At 47.3% G+C, this 19,202-nt stretch overlaps 2 protein-coding genes across 3 annotated transcripts in view; both read left to right on the top strand.

Moving 5' to 3' along the window:
* The window catches only part of CFAP20DC (CFAP20 domain containing), a 55,838-nt gene extending 53,621 nt beyond the window's left edge, over positions 1-2,217 (top strand). For both annotated transcript variants that reach the window (XM_053470105.1, XM_053470104.1), the window contains one exon: positions 1,981-2,217. In XM_053470105.1, coding sequence (XP_053326080.1) covers positions 1,981-2,093 — 113 coding nt within the window. In that variant the 3' untranslated portion in view covers positions 2,094-2,217. The remainder of the gene's footprint in view (positions 1-1,980) is intronic.
* Positions 2,218-10,667: 8,450 nt separating this feature from the next.
* FAM3D (FAM3 metabolism regulating signaling molecule D) lies at positions 10,668-18,835 on the top strand. The gene is made up of 9 exons (XM_053470117.1): positions 10,668-10,946; positions 13,408-13,476; positions 14,194-14,298; positions 14,785-14,908; positions 16,756-16,814; positions 17,167-17,217; positions 17,373-17,457; positions 18,035-18,161; positions 18,408-18,835. The coding sequence occupies exons 2-9, from the start codon at positions 13,464-13,466 to the stop codon at positions 18,495-18,497; spliced, it is 654 nt and encodes a 217-aa protein (XP_053326092.1). The 5' UTR covers positions 10,668-10,946; positions 13,408-13,463; the 3' UTR covers positions 18,498-18,835.
* The last annotated feature ends 367 nt before the right edge of the window (positions 18,836-19,202 follow it).

Below are 19,202 nucleotides of genomic sequence, written 5' to 3'. Positions count from 1 at the left end.
ACTAACGATTATTTTAATAATCGATTAATCGGCCGATTATTTTTTCGATTAATCGATTAATCGGATAAAAAAAACAATATGCAAATTTTTCGTTTATTTAAAAGAATTTTGCATTGTGCCCCCACCCCTTTGCACTGTGCCCCCACCCTCACTCTGCCCTGCATCCCCACCCCCACTCTGCCCTGCACCCAGTCTCACAGCCTGCCCTGCACCCAGTCTCACAGCCTGCCCTGCATCCCCACTCTGCCCTGCACCCAGTCTCACACCCTGCCCTGCACCCAGTCTCACAGCCTGCCCTGCACCCAGTCTCACAGCCTGCCCTGCACCCAGTCTCACAGCCTGCCCTGCATCCCCACTCTGCTCTGCACCCAGTCTCACACCCTGCCCTGCCCCCCCACCCCCACTCTACTCTGCACCCAGTCTCACACCCTGCCCTGCATCCCAACCCCCACTCTGCTCTGCACCCAGTCTGCCACCCTGCCCTCCCACCCCCACTCTGACCTGCATCCAGTCTCCTGGCCCCACTCTGCCCTGCACTCACATCCTGCCCTGCATCCCCTGCCCCCCCACCCCCTGTGCCGCGGACCCCCCACTGTGCAGCGCACCCCCCCCCCACTGTGCAGCGCACCCCCCCCCCACTGTGCAGCGCACCCCCCCACTCACTCTGCCGCGCACCCACACACACACTCTGCCGCGCGCACACACACACACACACACACACACACACACACACACTCTGCCGCGCACCCAGTCTCGCACATAAACATTCGCACAGACAATAGACATAAAGAGTACTTACCTCCGCTACGAACTTGTTCCACTTCCAACTTGATAGTAGACGCGCGTCACATCCGTCGTCACGTAGCTTGAAGAAGGCGGAGACTGCAGAGCGTGGAGCAGAAGCGGGGAACGCTGGCGGAGGTAAGTAAAAGGAGCCTAGTGCTCCAACAACGAATTGATCACTCGATTAATCGATAACGGAAATCGTTATCGATGATTTCCGTTATCGATTATTATCGATTTTATCGATTCGTTGTTTCAGCTCTAGTCTGAATATATGTCGTAGATAAGCCGTGTCGGTCTACGGACTGAAAGTCTCTCGCGAGAGCCGGGCGAGAAGATAACCTCTATCCGTAGAGTAACTGCCCAAAAGGGCTGAGCCTCGCCATACGGGATGCTATCAGAAGAGGCCGGTGCTGCTACAGAATGTATCACATATGGAATTATTTTATGTAACGTTCCCAAAACTGTCCGTAAATCGTTTATCTTCCGAGCCGCAAAATACCAGATTTGGACAACTGACAGATCCGCTTAGAGTTTCGTATCGCATTCACTTATTCTTACGGGTGAAAATAACCCTGAATACGTTAAAGCGATAAAACCCGGACCTGCGGCTTTTAAGCGCCTCCCGCGCAGATGTTTTTGGTTTCATTACTCAGGGACACTAAAAACATCTCTGCGACCAAGAAATAAAGTCATAGGAAAGAGCGATTTAATGGCCGTTACTGGTTCCCGCTCCCCGAGTTTACAAGGTTTAAAAGGCCACGTAATCTCTTTAGCCGTAAAAGAGAGGAATGGGACATTGACATTTTTAAAAGGTTAATTCAAGGAACATAAAACACATATAAAATAACACATTTTTTAAGTTATTTGTGTAAGTGGTTCACAAATAATAGTATTTTATTTATTTTATAGTGTGTTGAGCTAATTTTAACCCTTGGGGGGTCCTGGGTTCCTAGTTTTCACGTTTATGCCACGTGACGAGCCACACTTAATGTAAAAAAAAAAATAATGAAATAGTCAGTTTAGGAAAAATGCATCCTTGGTGTCATTAATTAACACGTTGTCTCTATAAAGTAATCATAAGAGACTAAATATAAAAAAAAAATCATATCCTAAGGTATCTCTAAAGATATTATTATTATTAATAATTTAATACATTTTTTATATTTTCTCCTTTTTTTTTTGGTAACGGTTTAGCTGATGATGGATTTGGTCCCGAGGAAGAGGAAGAAATCTTAACCCTGTTGTATGATCCATGTCTGAACTGCTATTTCGACCCTGAAACCGGGAAATATTACGAGCTGGCGTAACGATGGAACGGGGAAAAGCTTTTCTCCGACTGACCGCGGCCGTTGATGACAATAACGCATTTCTGTCGCCTATACATTTTTTGTAAATTGTTGGGTTTTTTTTAAATATATTTGTTTATTTACAGCTCTGCTCTCATACTGCACATATATATTTAAGGTTTATAGTTTTGGGGAATAATTTGCCTTTAATATATGATGAACATAACACAAGATTACATTTTAAAAAAATTGCTACAGACCAGAAAAGACCCCTTTTTTTCTAGATGGGTTTTTTAAGCGCATTAGGAAAGGCTGGGCCAGCCCTGTATAATGTATACTTAAAGCAGCACACTAGCAGTCATATGCTTATGCCCCCCCCCAGCTAATTTCCATGTAGGAGGTGTGTTAAGTCAAACAAATAGCCTACGACAGACTCAGGGTTTAGCGAATAAGCCCCACTGTATTAACCCATTAATATATGATGTGTACAGCAGCCCTGGGAGCTGATACTTTAGTTGTATTTGGCTCCAGGAATTTGTACTGTCAGCTCATTTGCACATATATTACTTTGTTACATTGTAATACCCGCTGAATACAAAATGTCACCATTTTTATCGTGTAACAAGTAAAATTGGGGTGGATATTTTTTACGTTGTGAGTCTGCTGGTACGGCGTGCAGCCCGGGCCCCGGAATAAGCCCTTCCGTATGAATATATATGTATATATATGTATATATATGGTGATGTACACACATTATTCATCTCTCGCAGTCCTCGGACGGATCTCTTTCCTGAAGAATTCTCATTTGCATGTAATGTCATTTGGAAGAAAGAATGCCGTATATAAAATTTAGACGTTCCGTACGAGTCCGTCAGAGAGTTTATTGTGCAATCCGCCGGGAGCCGCTTTAGCTGATAGAAAGCAACGCTTAATGGGGTCCCTCATAATTCTGTAATTTTATTACACTTTAAATGCATTAAAAAAAGCACTCTGTTTAGTTCTGGAATATTCAACTTTTAGTGATCGAAATTTTAAACATCAAAATATTACATTTAATGCACTTTGTTTTCTCATTTATTCCACCACAAAAATACAGCAGAAAAATACTTTGCCAATAGCACAAATTTTCGCATTTGTTTCAACATTCCAGTGACCAACATCGCCAACGAAACATACATATTAAATACTTTGTAAGTAACTAAATTAAATGAGCCTTTAAGAGAAGCTGCAGCTCCAGAGCCTCAGTGCAACAACCCCCTCCGTGACTTGTTTGCTGCTGATTGGTTGCTTAAAGCAGCCAATGAGTGGCAGGAAAATACTCCTACTGGAATGAATGGGGTGCTTTCTGTGCATGAATAAGGGGGTCTTATTAAACCCCCTAAAGCCTCACCGAGCCCGCACTGGAGCTGACTAGCAGGATGTATACCACATGGCAGAAGATGTGTGGCCCTGCATCCAGATAGCTGGGGGGGTGGTAAAAGGGGCAAAAATCATATGGGGGGGATACTACATAATCCTCTCCATGCTTTTGCAACAGGGGGCCAAACAGAATTTTAAAGGGGCCGCACATGTATCATATGGATAAAATCGCATACTATGGCTGGAGTGCCCCTTTAAGAGTATGTCCCCTCTCCTAAAATAACCCCCCCCCCAGTTTTTTTCGCCTTCTCCGGTGAATTCAGATAAAGATCTACATTTTAAGCTTCCCGCACCAGCAAGGAAGTTGAGACGTGAAACTGTTTGGACGTCATCAGCATTACAGCCGAAGTGCCTCTAAAATCTGTTACTACAATGTCATCGCCATAGCAATAGGAGGCTCGGGGGATTATTTAATGATCATTGCTAAGTGGTGAGGCACACACGTGCACGCCGTAAAAACCTGGATGAGATTCCCGCCGTGCCTCCTCTCTCGCGCCGCGGCCCCGAGTAACCTTTGTATGGCGATTGCGCCAAGGTTTTTAATTAAGCCGCTCATGACTCTCGGTCTGATACGGCTCTCAGGGGAGGGATAAACCTCCAGCCATTACTCTCATGAGGAACCCCCTCTGCATTAAACATCATGTTTGCGCCATACATCAACCCGCATTAACGCATGACCTGGGATTACAGGCGCCATTTACATATTCTAAAAAAAAATATTAATTAGCTGCGAATACGGAGCGGCACGGAGATATCGAATTCTAAGAGCAAATGTTTTACGGGCGCGTTTTGGCCGCAGTTTGGGGCGAAATCATCAATCAGCCGGGCTTTTTTTTTTTTTTACGTAACGCCAAATAGAATCCAGGGCTAATTACCTGAACAAGAATCTGCATAGAACGATCCTTCCAGCAGCCAGTCGGCGTTAATCATCGCTCGCTCCGCCAACATCCGGAAAACTTCAAACGCAGACATCGATTCCTTTTTATATAAACTGGCCGGGCCGGCGATTTGCGGTTTTTCGCCGATTCCTTAAGGGGGGTATTTGCATCATTTCGCTTTGACAATGCGGGGGTTCTGGTTCACAGTGCCTATTAAACCGACCCGCTGAGAGAGATTGGGGCAAAAACCCAAGTATTATTTATAGCGGCGGCTGCTGCTGCAGCCATTACTGGCGGCGCTTTCTACACTTCCGGGGCAATTAGCAGCGCTGGGGCGGCAGTTATTACCCCCCGCGCACCTCCTGTGGCTAAATTTATGTAAAAGTTAATGTAAACTTATCACTAATGAAGAAAAATATTTATAAATGAATAAAGCTGCAAAACCTCCATTATTGGAGATACTTCCTGGTGCCAGGTAACTGCCTGGGTGGTATGTTATTGCCCCTGAGACTGACTTATTGCCCCTGTACGCTGAGTTGTTGCCCTTGGTGGCAGGTTTAATGCCACTGCATCACGGGTTATTGCCCCTGGGTTATTATCGCTGGCCACGTCTGCCCGCTCTGTACCTGGATGAGGTAACGTCGCACGGACCAGCCTATCCCCTGGCACCAGCCAATCAGCTTCCCGCTTCTAGCGGCTCGGCCAATCAGCGATGAGTAGTATCGGTGCTGCTAAAGATGGCGCCGCGATGGCTGCTGGCCGCAGTGCAGGCCCCGGGGTTCGGTCTCGTCAGTCGGGCCCTCCGGTCCGTCCAGTCCCGACCCGGCAGCGCCTCGCAAGCCCCGGGGGACTCCGCCCTGCATCAGGTGACTGACATCACCCCTCACAGGCCGGACTACTAATCCCACCACCCCCGGCCAGCAAAGTTTAGAAATTGTCTTGGGGAGTCGGGTGCTGCTGGGGCCAAACCTGGAATGTTAGAAGGTGGGGTACTGCCCCTGTATCCAGAGTTAGTACCCCTGTTCTCCAGGCCAGTGCCCCTTGTGCCAGTGTTTTGCCCTTGTTATCCAGGCTAATGCCCCTGGTGCCAGTGTTTTGCCCCTGTTGTCCAGGCTAATGCCCCTGGTGTCGGTATGTTGTTCCTGTACTCCAGGCTAATGCCCCTGGTGCCGCATGTTGCCCCTTGATGCTGGGTTAGTACCCCTGGCCGTCGGATGGTATATTATTATTTATGTTTATAAATAAATAATATGAAAATATTGATGCGTAACGAGCCAATCGCGCTGCCCGGCCGCTGGCCCCGCCCTCACCGCCCGTCTCGCAGAGACACCTCGCTGTTGACGCCTGGAGATGTGAAGCGGTTCTCGCTCGGCCCCCGGTCTCCGAGATCCCCTCAAAGAAAACAAAGTAACGGAGGGATCCGGAATCCGCCGCCCCGCCGCGCTCTCAGAGCCTCGTTCAGTCATTATGTGTTATTAGTATACATTATTCATGAAGCCACCTTCTCGACGTACGCGTTCTACGCGCTTTTATTCATAGATTCAATTCAAATGGAAAAGTCTCGCTGTATATATATATATATTGTTTATTACATAGCATAGAAAGAACCGGAAGACCACCGACGGCCGCCGAGACGCGTCGTCGGATGTGATGTTTGGGGCTTCAGCGTGTTCGTGCGGAAAGATGTTGAGTTCCGTCACATGTAGAGACCGCGGAGATGTTATCGGGGTCCTCAAGCCCCCACGACGGGGTCTCTCGCTCCGTTAGTGTTTTGGCCACCGGGGAGTATCATAACCAGCTAAAATACCAGCAAGGAAGGATCGAGAAAGGATCAAGTCGGAGGCGATACTTTGTATCTTGAGAAAGTCAGGAACTCGGTGAGGAGCGCGTTGGGGATAAGACTCAGGAGCTTCTAGAACATTCTAGAACATGTTCTCTGAATAGAAGATATATGGCGCTGTCCCTCCGCTACTGAGAACTGATTGCGCTTCACTCCGGATACTTAACGCTGACCCCCATGACACCCCCCCCCACGCAGCCTGGGGGTAATAGAACGCCACTGTTATTTGTTTATTATTCGTTTTTTATTATTATTTATTTTTTGGTTAGAACGAACCGGAACGAGCGACGTGACATTTCATTTTTTCCGCCGACATCTTTTCTGTTCTAAGGTCTCGTGGGATTGCTGTTCCTCGGCTGATGCATAAACCCCCCCCTTTTTTTTTAGTATGGAATTTTTATATCCGGATTCTTTCTGTGTTCTGGAGTCAGAATTTTATTGCATTGTTCTTCACATGGATCGAGTTCTATAGCGCTGTCATATTCAGCAGCGGTGTACAGCGGGGGCGGCATCTGTTTCAGAGGGTCCATCGCAGAATGTTAGATTTCAATCTTTTTTAGGATCCCTTTTTTCCCCCTCAAATCGATTGGTTCCCTTGGGTTTCTTCCTGAGGGCCAGCTTTAACCCCGCGATGGTCATCGAGGAATTACTTCTAGAGGGGCTTTTAGAGGAGATTCCGGAGCCGCGTCGGGTGTCATGATTTGTCCGGAGACCCCCAGTGTCCGGGGTGCAGGGAACGTGGCAGCTCACACTTGTGTTACTTGTTAACATCCAATAGGATACTCCGATCAATCTATCCGGCCCAGGGTGTGCGCGGTGGGGTGCCTGCGCGGTGTGGTGCCTGCGCGGTGCGGTCCCTGTGCTGTGGGGTGCCGGTGCGGTGTGGTGCCTGCGCGGTCTGCACGCAGCAAACACGACCTCTCGTTTCAGGTCCGGATTCACCCGGGGATCATCGCTGCCGCCGTAGTGGTTTCGATGCTGGCGATTTGGGCCGCAATTTTCATTGTTAAGAAATTCTGCTTTCCGGAGAGGTAAGGATATCACGAAATATCTGATTGTCAATCCTTAATCCTTACTTTAGCACAGGTACTTTCTTTAGCACAGGTTGCCCATCACTTTGATGGCTAGAGGATTTACTGTTGGAAACCCCCCCCCCCCGGGGTTTTGTGTACCGATGCGGGGTTATTACATCCGGGCGATTTGTCTGCATGCTGAAACCCGTTAAGGTGATAATGACCCGGTGCCTTGTTTATATTTCAATAGTAACATCACGTACAGATACTCCGTACTCCGGAGACGCCACGAAGAGTTAGACAACAGCGCCACCAGCAGGCCGCAAGACGACTCCGACGAGGTAACGCACTCCAAACGGGGGGCTTTATTACTCTCCCCCATCACTTAACCACGTAGCCCCCAGAATTGAAGATTTTAAATTTGTTTCCCATAAAATGAAATCAGCGCTGCGGTATATGAAGGTGATATAGAAATCCGTGAATAATAATAAAGCGGCCGAAGTCATCGGGGTTACTTTGTATTCGTGCGTTGTTGTGTTTGTTGTGCAAACGCTCGCTTACAGGGTTTTTTATCTGGTTTTCTTTATTTTCCAGGACCTCTTGGAATGATGGAAATCACCCGAAGCTTTACAAACACAGATTACGCACACCCAGGGTTCCAATGATGTAATACGGTCTCCGCAAAACGTACGGATGAAATCAGTTGTGTTTTTTAAATAATTCTATGTTGATAAAAGTCGGAAAAGAGATTGTAAAACGCAGGGAATGATCAGTATTGACTATTTTTATATAGAAGTAATTAAGCCCCTCCCCCACTGTGGACTTGTTTTTTTATTCATGAAACAGGTTTTAGTGACTTTTTATCCTGTTTTTGGGTGCTGCTAAATGAGATTTTATGTCGGTTGCCAAGGTGATGGCCGCTTTTATCACTTTGCACCATTCCCGGTCTTTCTAGGCCGTTATTACCACCCAAGTGCTCTTATCGATGACATCATAGGGATCCTTTAGTTAAAGTTGATACCAGCGTAGAAAAATGTGGACTTTTTTTTATTAGGCCGGCTAAGGAAGAGATGTAAAGTTAGTTAAGCTCTCAGGACCACAGAGGTCTCTTCCTCAGATTGCTCCTGAATGCTAAAAGCCTCAACTTGGACTAAAGACTCATCTACCTTCGGATGAATTGGGTTCTAACGATTCTTCCTATTATGACATCATATGCACCTTAAGCTTTTTTTTTCTTGTAAGAAGTGAGGTAATGGATCAGTAAAGATCAGGGATTATGATAGAATGATGAAAGATTAATGAAAGTTTATTTTTTTTCCTGATTGATGCTTTTTTTTGTGTGTTAAATTATCTACTCTGTATAAAGTCATGTAAATGTCTCCGCGTGGCGACCCCCGCCGGGCTCCGTGTTCATACTTATCGTGCTATTTATGTTTTTTAGCTAAAAGTTTGGGGTCACTCAGCTGATTTCATGGAAAACGACGAAATTTCTGGCTGTAACATAATTACAAAAGGATTTTATAACCATCAATTAGCCTTTTAAACTTAAACTCTGATCAGCAAACACAACGTGCCATTGGAGCACAGGAGTGATGGGAGTGATAAAGGGCCATTGGAGCACAGGAGTGATGGGAGTGATCACAAGGAAATTTCTAAGTGACCCCAAACTTTTGAGCAGTAGTGTGTGTTATATATATATACAGTCCATACATCAAACCCCTGACAGATCTATGGAATTTGTTTAAATATGAAACTAAAATATGATGCATAAATATTATTATTACTATTATTATTATTATTATTATTTAGTTTTTCCCATCAGAGGACAAACACTCAGTTTGTTTAATTTCTGCCCCGACGAGTCCCGGGACCCGGCCAGTTGCTGCCGACAGAAACCAAACCAACCAAATCTCCACCATTAATAATTTCCTATTAACCACAAAATTAGCGATCAGAGACCCCAATAGTCGGAGTAAAAGCCCCCAGAGCTCGAGATCAGCAGCGCGTTAATCAATCGGCTCCTGATTCCCAGCAAATATCCGGCTCATCTAGAACACGACACGCTCCATTTAACTGATAAAGCGCCTTTTAACTCCAAGAGGGCCGGCGGGTACTGCCGCTAGATACCTGCCGGCACCTTTCGGGTCTCACAGCGCAGGGGGCTTTGAGGCTGAGATCCCGTCGCGTATTACGGGGCTCCCCGGCGGTTAGTAAATCGCGTTGTGGGTTTTATCGCTCGTGCGCTGTGTGAATAAATATTTTTATATATATTTTTTCAGTTTTTTTTGTTTCCAGTCACAGATTCAGGCGCGGGAGCTGCTGATTACCGGGCCGTTTTAAGCTCTGCGGCATGGGGGGGTATTTGCTCTGCGGGGTAATTGTTCTGGTCGTCCCGCTCCAGTTCTAGGTGGATGGAACAATAGCCGGCAGTCTAATAAATCTCGCTGTGAAGAAAAGCCGTAACACGCGGCTTAACCCGGAATAATTCCTGATAATTAACGGGAGGGTCCCGCCGGGATCTCTGTAAACCCCCTACCGGAAATAATTACTGATGAATAATGGGAGGGTCAGGGATCTCTGTAAACCCCCTACCGGAAATAATTACTGATAAATAACGGGAGGGTCCGGGATCTCTGTAATCCCACCGAGATCCCGAAGCTGTTCTTTAGGTTCCTCTGTAAAGCGGCCAGTGGTTGGATTATCTTTGGGGCGTTCTTATCGTATCGGATAGTATTCTGCATATCAGCCGTTTGTATGATTCTCGCTCTGTTATCTGAGCCCCAATCTACTAAACCCCCCGACTCCTTATCATACTGCCTGTGGGGGACACTAGAACGACTCAGTCTTAATCACCAGTCGGACTCTCTGACTGATGAACTCTAACAGTTACCGAATCTTTTGTCGTTGCGGACACCGCTGTTTATCCCCAGAGCCAAGTTCCCTGCGTTTACATGTTTAAATACGTGGGTTACGTGTAAACTGCGTGTTGCAGTCTGTTTTGCGCCGACAATTGTTAAATGATGTCAGATGTCGGGTGTTTAGAAATCTTACTCTGTTACTCTGTGGGTTCTTTACGGAACGCAGGGCGCCCGGACGGACGGAGGAATGCGGGTGTCTCACCCTGCAGGATACAGAACCTCATATTACCTCTACCACATCCACAGGAAGGCTGTCCCACTTATACACCACCCTCTCCGTAACATTTATATAAATCTTGTATAATACGGTATAGTCTTTGGCTCCATATAGGGGGGCATTAAATGGTTAAAATGATTTGAAAGATCCTGCTCGGTAATTTTCTCGCCCCGTACTGTACACACAGGCAGCCGTGTCTGATTTTAGAGCAATCACCATAGAAACCAGCGAAAAATCTGCTGACCCAGAATAGATAAAGAGGAGCCGAAGGGTTACGGGCTTCTGTCCAACCCCTGGTAGTTGGGGCAGGTGTCTGCCGGGGGTGGGGTTGGTATGAGCTGAAGGAACAGGTTGCACACATGAAGGTGTGTGCGAAGGATCTGCGGTGCCAGAATTTCCAGTTTGGCAGAAAGTCTCCTCCCCGTTTCTTTCCGTATCACTCGCCTTCCTCAGCCTGCCGGAGACGGTAAACCTCCCCGCCGATCCCCCTTCCTCCCGGTGCTGATCCCCGTACCTCCCGGCGCTGAGTCCGACCCTCCGGCGCTGCTCTGGTACCGAGGACCCGGACGCCCTGCGCTTCTCTGACAAAGTAAGTGACCCCAAATCTTAACTTTTAACATAGAAACCCAGAACCCACCGGCAGGTCGGCCCCCTCTGGCCCCTTCTAGTATGCCTGCTGTTGTCGTTGGTCTCGTCTTGTTTAGTTCCCTCGCTGTATTAACCTCTACCACTGGTGCTGGGAGGCTGTTCCACTTATGACTACTTATCAGCACCACTGCGTGCCCCGGGCTCTGTGTTAGAGGAGACCTCAGTACCGCGTCACGATGGGGAAATCCGGATTAAAAGAACAATGACGTGAGGAAGAGCGATACAAAGTATCACGATTTACTATCGCATTCTCTGCGGTTATTAAATCCGCTGAGCGGCCGCTGGGCAGCCGCCCAAAGTTTACATCGGTTCCAAAATCTTCCTAGACGTGGGGAGGATTAGAAGAGACGAGGGGTTAATCTCATCATCCTCTGCTAAAGGGCCGGACGGACGTTTATTCCATAGGAGGGGAGGCTGTAATATAAACCTGGAAGGTAGTTTTTATGTTACTGAGAGGGCGGTGGATAAGTGGACACTCAGCCAGCGCTCGGTGCGTTAGGCTGCCGTCTCGGTGCTGGATTAAAGATCCGGGATTTCTTGGGGTCCCTTTAGATCACGCCGAGTCCTTCAATGTTATTTAAGAAAACGAGAATCGTTTCAAAAGCCATCCGGCAACTTATCGCAAAAATAAACGTTAAACGAGATAAGTGGAGCAGCCTCCCAGCAGAGGTGGTAAAAGGTATTAAACATGCGCAGCATAGGCATATGGCTCCTGGATCGAAGACGAGACGAGGTTTGACTCGACGGGGGCAGAGGGGACGGATCTGTTGGGAATTCTGGGTTCCTGGAAGCCGTCCGGTGACCCCCCCAGCCTCAGAAATGCCACCGACGCAAAATGATTATTATCGAGAGCAAGAAGCGGGGCGGAAAAAGTCCAAATATGTGCTGAAAAAATAACACAATCCTTTATTAACGATGAATCCGAGATAATATCCGCGGGGGGGGGGCAGATTATTCCGCCAGATAAATCGCTGCCCTCGCCGACAGACTGAGAAAAATAGCATTCGGCCCAAAAGTGTCCCGAAATTAACGGAATTCGACCCGTTTCAAGACGAGGAGAGATTGACGGGAATCTGAATCCGACCTCTCCGTGACTGCATATCAATAGCAACCAACACACCCGATACTCAATCATCGAGAAGACGGGGGATGCTAATTCAATGATATTACAGCCAAGATCTCCTAAACGCTGATCCTGTCCAAAAATCTCAGCAGAATCTCCCAATTAAAACATTTCTACCCAATACTGACTTAGAACCCGCCGGCACATCGGCCCCATCCGGCCCCCGTCTAGTCGCCGGTTTCTCCTGCTGTAAAGACTCAAACTGTAATCAGTCGTTGGTCTCGTCTTAGATTCAGGAGCCGTATGTCTATCCCGCGCATGTTTAATACCCTCACTATATTACCCTCTACCACCTCTGCTGGGAGGCTGTTCCACTTATCTACCACCCTCTCAGTAAAGTAAAACTTCCTCCCGTTCCATCTCAGTCTGTGCCCCTCTTGTAAAATTTCTCCTCCTTTGGAATAAACTTCCTTCTTGGACTTTAATCTCTTTCTTTACTATCTATCTTTCTAGCCCCCCCCCCCCGCATTTCCTCCAAACCATACATTTGATTGTTTAGCTGTAAACGTTTTGAGTTAAATCAGACTGCGAAGCCCGATCGGCACCAATTACCCCCAATAAATAAATAACTATTAAAGGCATCGTAATCGGGGAGGAAAATGTACTTTGGCTGTTTTTATGGAGGAGATGATATTTCCGGAGAATTCTCTGTCCGGCGGGAGGTTCCGTTTTTTGCCGGCCGCTCGTCTCTGCAAACATATTTAGGTGATGGGCTCTGGTCATGGATCACTCACGCTAACACTCACACACTCACTCTAACACACACTCTAATGCTCGCGCTAACACGCAATCTAACACTGACACATTCACTCTGACACACACTCATACACTCCAGCACTCATACACTCCAACACTCACACTCACTCTAACACACACTCCAACACTCATACACTCCAACACTCATACACTCTAACACACACTCCAACACTCACACACTCACTCTAACACACACTCCAACACTCATACACTCACTCTAACACACACTCTAATGCTCACACTAACACGCACTCTAACACAGACACATTCACTCTAACACACACTCCATCACTCATACACTCCATCACTTATACACTCTAACACACACTCACACACTCCATAAGTCCTGCCTTCGCGATTTGTTGAGCCACCTGTCACATACTCTGAATGTTCAGAGCACCTCTCGGTTCCCGTTTGATAGACGTGGCGGGGGGCGCGCGTCTAGAGACCCCCCATGCGGGGCAGATCCCTGAATTCCTGCAACAATCTCTCATTCTGACCTTTTTTTTTACCTGTTTTCCAGCCTTCCTTTGGACGGGGTCTTCCCAGAGCTGCGGACCCCCCTGTCACACGGCAGCGATGAGGTGGATAGGTAAGGCAATGATTGTTTTAATTTAACACTTTACTGGCTGGAATCCCTGCTCGCTTCCACTCCAGTGTACTCTGTGCTGCACGTCATCTACAAGCAAACACCCCCCCCCCCGGCCGTGCCCGGCACCATTATCACGCCAGTGTTTCATATATCGCTTTCACGAGCTCAGGTCAGCTGGATTAGAGCACACCTAGTTCTTCCTCGTAGGTTCTAAACGCCCAGCCGTAACCTGGCGTCACCGGGGAGGAAAAACATTCAACTGTTCCTTATATAAACGTTTACAGGGTGATCTCGCCCTAATTTACACATACTCTATTATTATATGATACTAATTACGCTCCTTGTTACGCGATAAGGAATTCTCTGCATTCTTCTCGTCCTATTAAACAACAACCGGATGAACCGGAGCCGTGATACACAGAGAGACTCGCGAAAATATCAAAATTCAAGTTTTTAACACTTAAAATATATTTATTTTTGTATAGAAAACTATTTAGAATATAAATAATGCACGGATATATTATTCTATAATAATAATTATTATTCATTTATTAATCTTATTATTTTATGCATTCACGGGAAAACAAAAATCTCAATAAAACCATCATTTTTTGATGAAAATGCACCAGGCTGCTTTAGGATAATAATTTTATATTCAATTTTTTTGTAATTTCTGAAATTTTCCTGGAAAATGAAATTTCTCTCTTTTTTTCCCAGCTGTTGTACGAGCCGTGGTAGTTTTAATCACGCTGGTTACCGCGTGGTATTTCGCAGAATCTATATTTGCCACGAAGGGCGCAAAAAAGATAATAGATATTTTGGGTAAGATTCTGAAATAAAAATAAACTGAAATATAATTCCGGAAATAGAATCTTGTAATATTTATCTTATTGTTACAGAATTTTCTTTTTAATTATTAATAAAAATAAACAGATTTTCTGTATCAAGAAAAAAAAGGCAACTGATGACATCATATCCTATTATATCATAACTTTATTGAAGGAGGGGGGAATATACATGGATTATGATGTCATGCGGACACCTGGCTCGCCCTGGAGTGTCTGGGATTTTAATAATACGTATTTTTGGTTTCTAATATAGTGATTTGTGCTTTTTTTATGTTACAGAAAGAAACCAAAAGTCAAAAGGTGAGTTTTGCCGAGCGAGGAGAGTCCGTTCCCCTCTCTGGTGGAAAGAACCGGGGAAAATAGTAAAAAAAAGATTAAATATTTGAAAAAATGAGTATTTTTGTCTCAGGGGAATTAAATATCTTTGTTTTGTTTGTTTGTTTGTTTTTTTGAGGCCAAGAGGATAAAACAGAGCGTAACAAATGCGGGAACGAGAAGCCCTGTCCGGACCGTTACTTCGCGTTTAAAATAGTGAGCGGCGCGGCCAACGTGGTCGGACCCTCGATCTGCCTGGAGGACGAAACGTGAGTGGGATCGCAGCCTCCGGGGGGGGGGGGGGCGGCGCTCGATTTCTGTAATATGATGGGGAAAAGGGAAATAGAATGTTCGTATTTATATTTTAATGACATTTCTGCTGGTGAGATGTGATAGAATTATAAACGGCGCGTCTGCGAAGAGGCTTTGTTCGTTCTGTCCAGTCCCTATACCAAATCCATGTGCTCCTCCCTAATGCCCCACTCTCTCCCCCCCCGATGCCCCTCTCTCCTCCCCTGATGCCCCTCTTTCCCCCTGATGCCCCTCTTTTCTAGGAGGTCAGAATGTTTGCTGGGTATGAGGGGATCGCAGGGTTCTAGAAACAGCAGGGAACGGCTTTATAAATTAAACGGGGTAAATAAACCCCATTATTCTTCTTGTAAATGCCCCCCGCAGTGAGAGTGGGGTCGATGGGGTCTCGGCCTGGCAGACGGGTGTGTTTTTGGGGCTGGTACAGAATCATTAACGCGTTTCCGGCGTAACCTTTACTCGCCGATGATAACGGATTTTCCCCGCTTTACTTCCTCATCGTCTCCCGACAAACGGCCCCCAACCACAGCGAGATCCCCGCCACTGATTAGGGCAGGATGGGGGGGGTGCCTATGGGTGCCAGGGGCGCAGGGACCCTGAAATATATAAAGTCAGCCCATCATCTCCTTAATGTTCAGGCAGAAGCAAATAGACTAGACGGGGGCCGGATGGGGCCGATCTGCTGGCGGGTTTCTGAAGCTGCATGTTTATTTGTAGCATTGAGTGTGGACGGGCAGCAAGACGGGGGCATCAGGGGCAACTATGGCAGGGAAACCAGTGATGGGATGGGACCCTCTGAGGCCAGGTCAGGAGGCATTAGATTGGGGGTCACTGAGGCGTCTCACCTGGACGCGGTTAATCTACCCCGTAAGGGATGGGCAGCTGGAAATACGGCTTCATAATTCACGAGGGCACGATCCGCTTAACTCTCAAACCGGGACCGTCGCCAGGTGAACAGGATACGGGGCAGAAAGCCAGCACTTGCTACCTGGAAATCCGGGACACCTGGCAGGTGTGGATCCTGCTTTTTGGCGTCACGATGTTAACCCTCGTACCCAGCAAACATTCCGAGAGAGGGGCATCGGGGGAGGAGAGGGGGGCATCAGGGCCGAGAAAGAGGGGCAGAGGTGAGGAATGAAAGGCATGAAGGGAAGAGAGAGGGGCACAGGGATTTGAAGCACAGAGGGACTGCTGAACCTGACCGTGACACTTGGTACATATGATACGTGTAGGTTAGTATTATGGAGGCGGAGTCGTTCCTATTACTCCACAGAATTGGGCAATAAAAGTTATTTGCATAAAGTGACTTTTACCCTGAATTTAGGAGAATAGACTTGGCGCGTCGGCCGTTTCCTCGTCAGATGTTATCGCTTTTATTATCTTTACATAAACGTGCGAAGGGCCGCCTGACGGCTCCAGACAGGGAAGTAAAAACCCTTCCTGATCCTAATCACCAACTTTATGAAAGTAAAACGTGCAGAGTGAAGCCCCCGGTCTGAATAAACCCGCGAAAGTGTTAATAACGTAACACTCGGGGGTCAGAGACTGAGAGGGGATGGAAGGAAGTTTACTGAGAGGTAGATAAGTGGAACAGCCTCCCAGCAGAAGTGGTAGAGGGTAATACAGTGAGGGATTTAAACATGCATGGGATAGACATGCGGCTCCTGAATCTAAGACGAGACCACCGACTGACAGTAGGAGAAACGGGTGACTCGCCGGGGGCCGGGTGGGGGCCGATCTGCCAGGAGGTTCCGGGTTTCCTTGTCGTTTCTCCGTCACATGAATCCCCTCTTTGTGTGTTTTTCAGTTTGATGAGCAGCGTGAGGAATAACATCGGCCGCGGCCTGAACTTGGCTGTGGTAAACGGTACGCTTATCGTCAAATATTATATCAAATATTATATATATATTCGTTTCCATTTTTTCTCTTTTGTGCGAATCTATTAAATTCTCGCAGACTCGTCAGCCCCCAAATCTAGCTTTTCTTAGCTTAATAAATTTCACTCATTTATTAATCGATGTCTACAAACTGAGTAACACCTTAAAAACCCCCGGTATGTGTGGATCACAGGAGCGGCCATCTTTGGGTTGTCAGGATTATTCCTCCCCGTTAAGCAGCATGTTCAGCCCCGGGGATAAAAGGGCTTCCAAAATCTGAAACAAATGATCTGTTTATTTTAATCACGTTCTAATTTCACCTTTCCCCCCCCAATTTTTAGCCTCCACCGGGGCTCTTCTCCGAACGGCATTTTTCGACATGTATTCCGGAGGTAGGTTTCATTCTTAAAATGTTTGTTAAATAAATGGGTTTAAAGAAGGAGTAGTAGAGAAAAGGAGTGACTTCCAGGCACAGAGCATCCAAACAACCCAGGAAACCTCACGAGTCTCCTTCTGATTACTAATCGCATGCATTTTCTGGTTAAAGATGTGAAGGAGCTCCTGAAGTTTATGGAAGCCATCAAAGACGGCTCTTTGGTGTTCACCGCGTCCTACGACGATCCGGGAACCAAGTGAGTGAAGAGTTAAAGCGCCAAGAAACCGGATAAATAACTCATTTTCAGGAAGCCAAAGTTTGAGTTTTCCCCCCCAATGCCCGTAAAATGTAGATAAAGCAGCCTGTAGTTTACTATTTGCCAGCTGCTTCCTCCGGCGATCCGGTCGCCGACAGTCATTTGCTGCTCCTGCAAGGGGATCTAGTTAGACTTCCACGTCCGTTCTGATTGGGTGAAATGTAGCCGTGGGGCAAAAGGGGCAGCTTCCCCGGTCCAAGGCTTACCTCAGGGGCCCAAAGCAGCCGCCCCTTGGACCTCCTCAGCAGCTTCCATAGGCTGAAGGTGGAAGTCTAGAGCTCCCCGCTAGAGCTTCCTCTCTTGAGCCCTAAGCGCCCCCTGCTGGTGCAAAGCGTGTAGCTGTGCAGACCACCAACACCCAGGTATGGCGGTCCTGGGGGGGCTTGCCCCATTAAATATAAAGCCGGCCCTCGTCAGACAGCTACGGAGGGTGAATATACTGCTAGGGCTCTACGTGATTCGGTCGTCGGACCGCAGAGGATTTATCGCCGCTTCTAATGATTATTTTTATCTTCAGACTGGATGATAAAGCCAGAGAAATATTTACTCAGCTCGGGAGTAATTACGCCAAAAAAGTGGGATTTCGGGACAGCTGGGTTTTCATTGGAGGAAAAGGACTGAAGAACAAAAGCCCGTTCGAGCAGGTAAATAACCCCCCCCCCCGAGATTACGCGACGTCGTTCAGAGGGATCCTTTAAAGGGTTTTACTGAATTGCCCCCCCGGACCCCACCCGGCCTGCTGCAAATTCTGGTTTATGATGTAGGTTTTAATGAATTCTCCTTAATTAATGACGTTTTGTTACTTTACCCTGCGCCGGTAGTGATCCGGTCTGACTATTACCGGAGATCCCAAGTAATCTAGAAATTCTCTGTCACTCCTCCCCAAACAGCACATCAAGAACGACAAGGAGACCAATAAATACGACGGCTGGCCGGAGGTGCTAGAGCTGGAAGGCTGTATTCCCAGGAAGACCGAGTGAAAGAGCGTTACCAGATCCCGCTATCAGACCGGAGCCACCAGATCCCGCCATCAGACCGGAGCCACCAGATCCCGCTATCATACCAGAGCCACCAGATCCCACTATCAGACCGGATATACCAGATCCCACTATCAGACCGGATATACCAGATCCCGCTATCAGACCGGAGCCACCAGATCCCGCTATCATACCAGAGCCACCAGATCCCGCTATCATACCAGAGCCACCAGATCCCGCTATCATACCAGAGCCACCAGATCCCACTATCAGACCGGATATACCAGATCCCGCTATCAGACCGGAGCCACCAGATCCCACTATCAGACCGGATATACCAGATCCCGCTATCATACAAGAGCCACCAGATCCCGCTATCATACCAGATCCCGCTATCGGACCGGACGCGCCAGATCCCGCTATCGGACCGGACGCGCCAGATCCCCTTGTCTGACCGGATACGCCATTTCTGTGAAAGCTCTCGTGTTATTTGTGGATTCCCCTCGCGCCCCCTCCCCCCCCGCACTCTCTGACTCTATTTATATATTTTATTAAGAAACTTCATATTATTCCTTTTTATTATGAGTGAGTTTTGGTTCTTCACAATTCACTCATCTCAATAGGCCGATCCACCTGTGATCAAGCAGGGGAAGGCTGAGAACGTCTACCTTTAACATAGGTGGGATAATCCGGCTTCTTCGTGCTGCT

Source organism: Spea bombifrons, chromosome 6 (genome assembly GCF_027358695.1).
Source record: "Spea bombifrons isolate aSpeBom1 chromosome 6, aSpeBom1.2.pri, whole genome shotgun sequence".
Classification (NCBI taxonomy): Eukaryota; Metazoa; Chordata; class Amphibia; order Anura; family Pelobatidae; genus Spea; species Spea bombifrons.
This window is presented reverse-complemented; position numbering and strand designations above follow the sequence as displayed.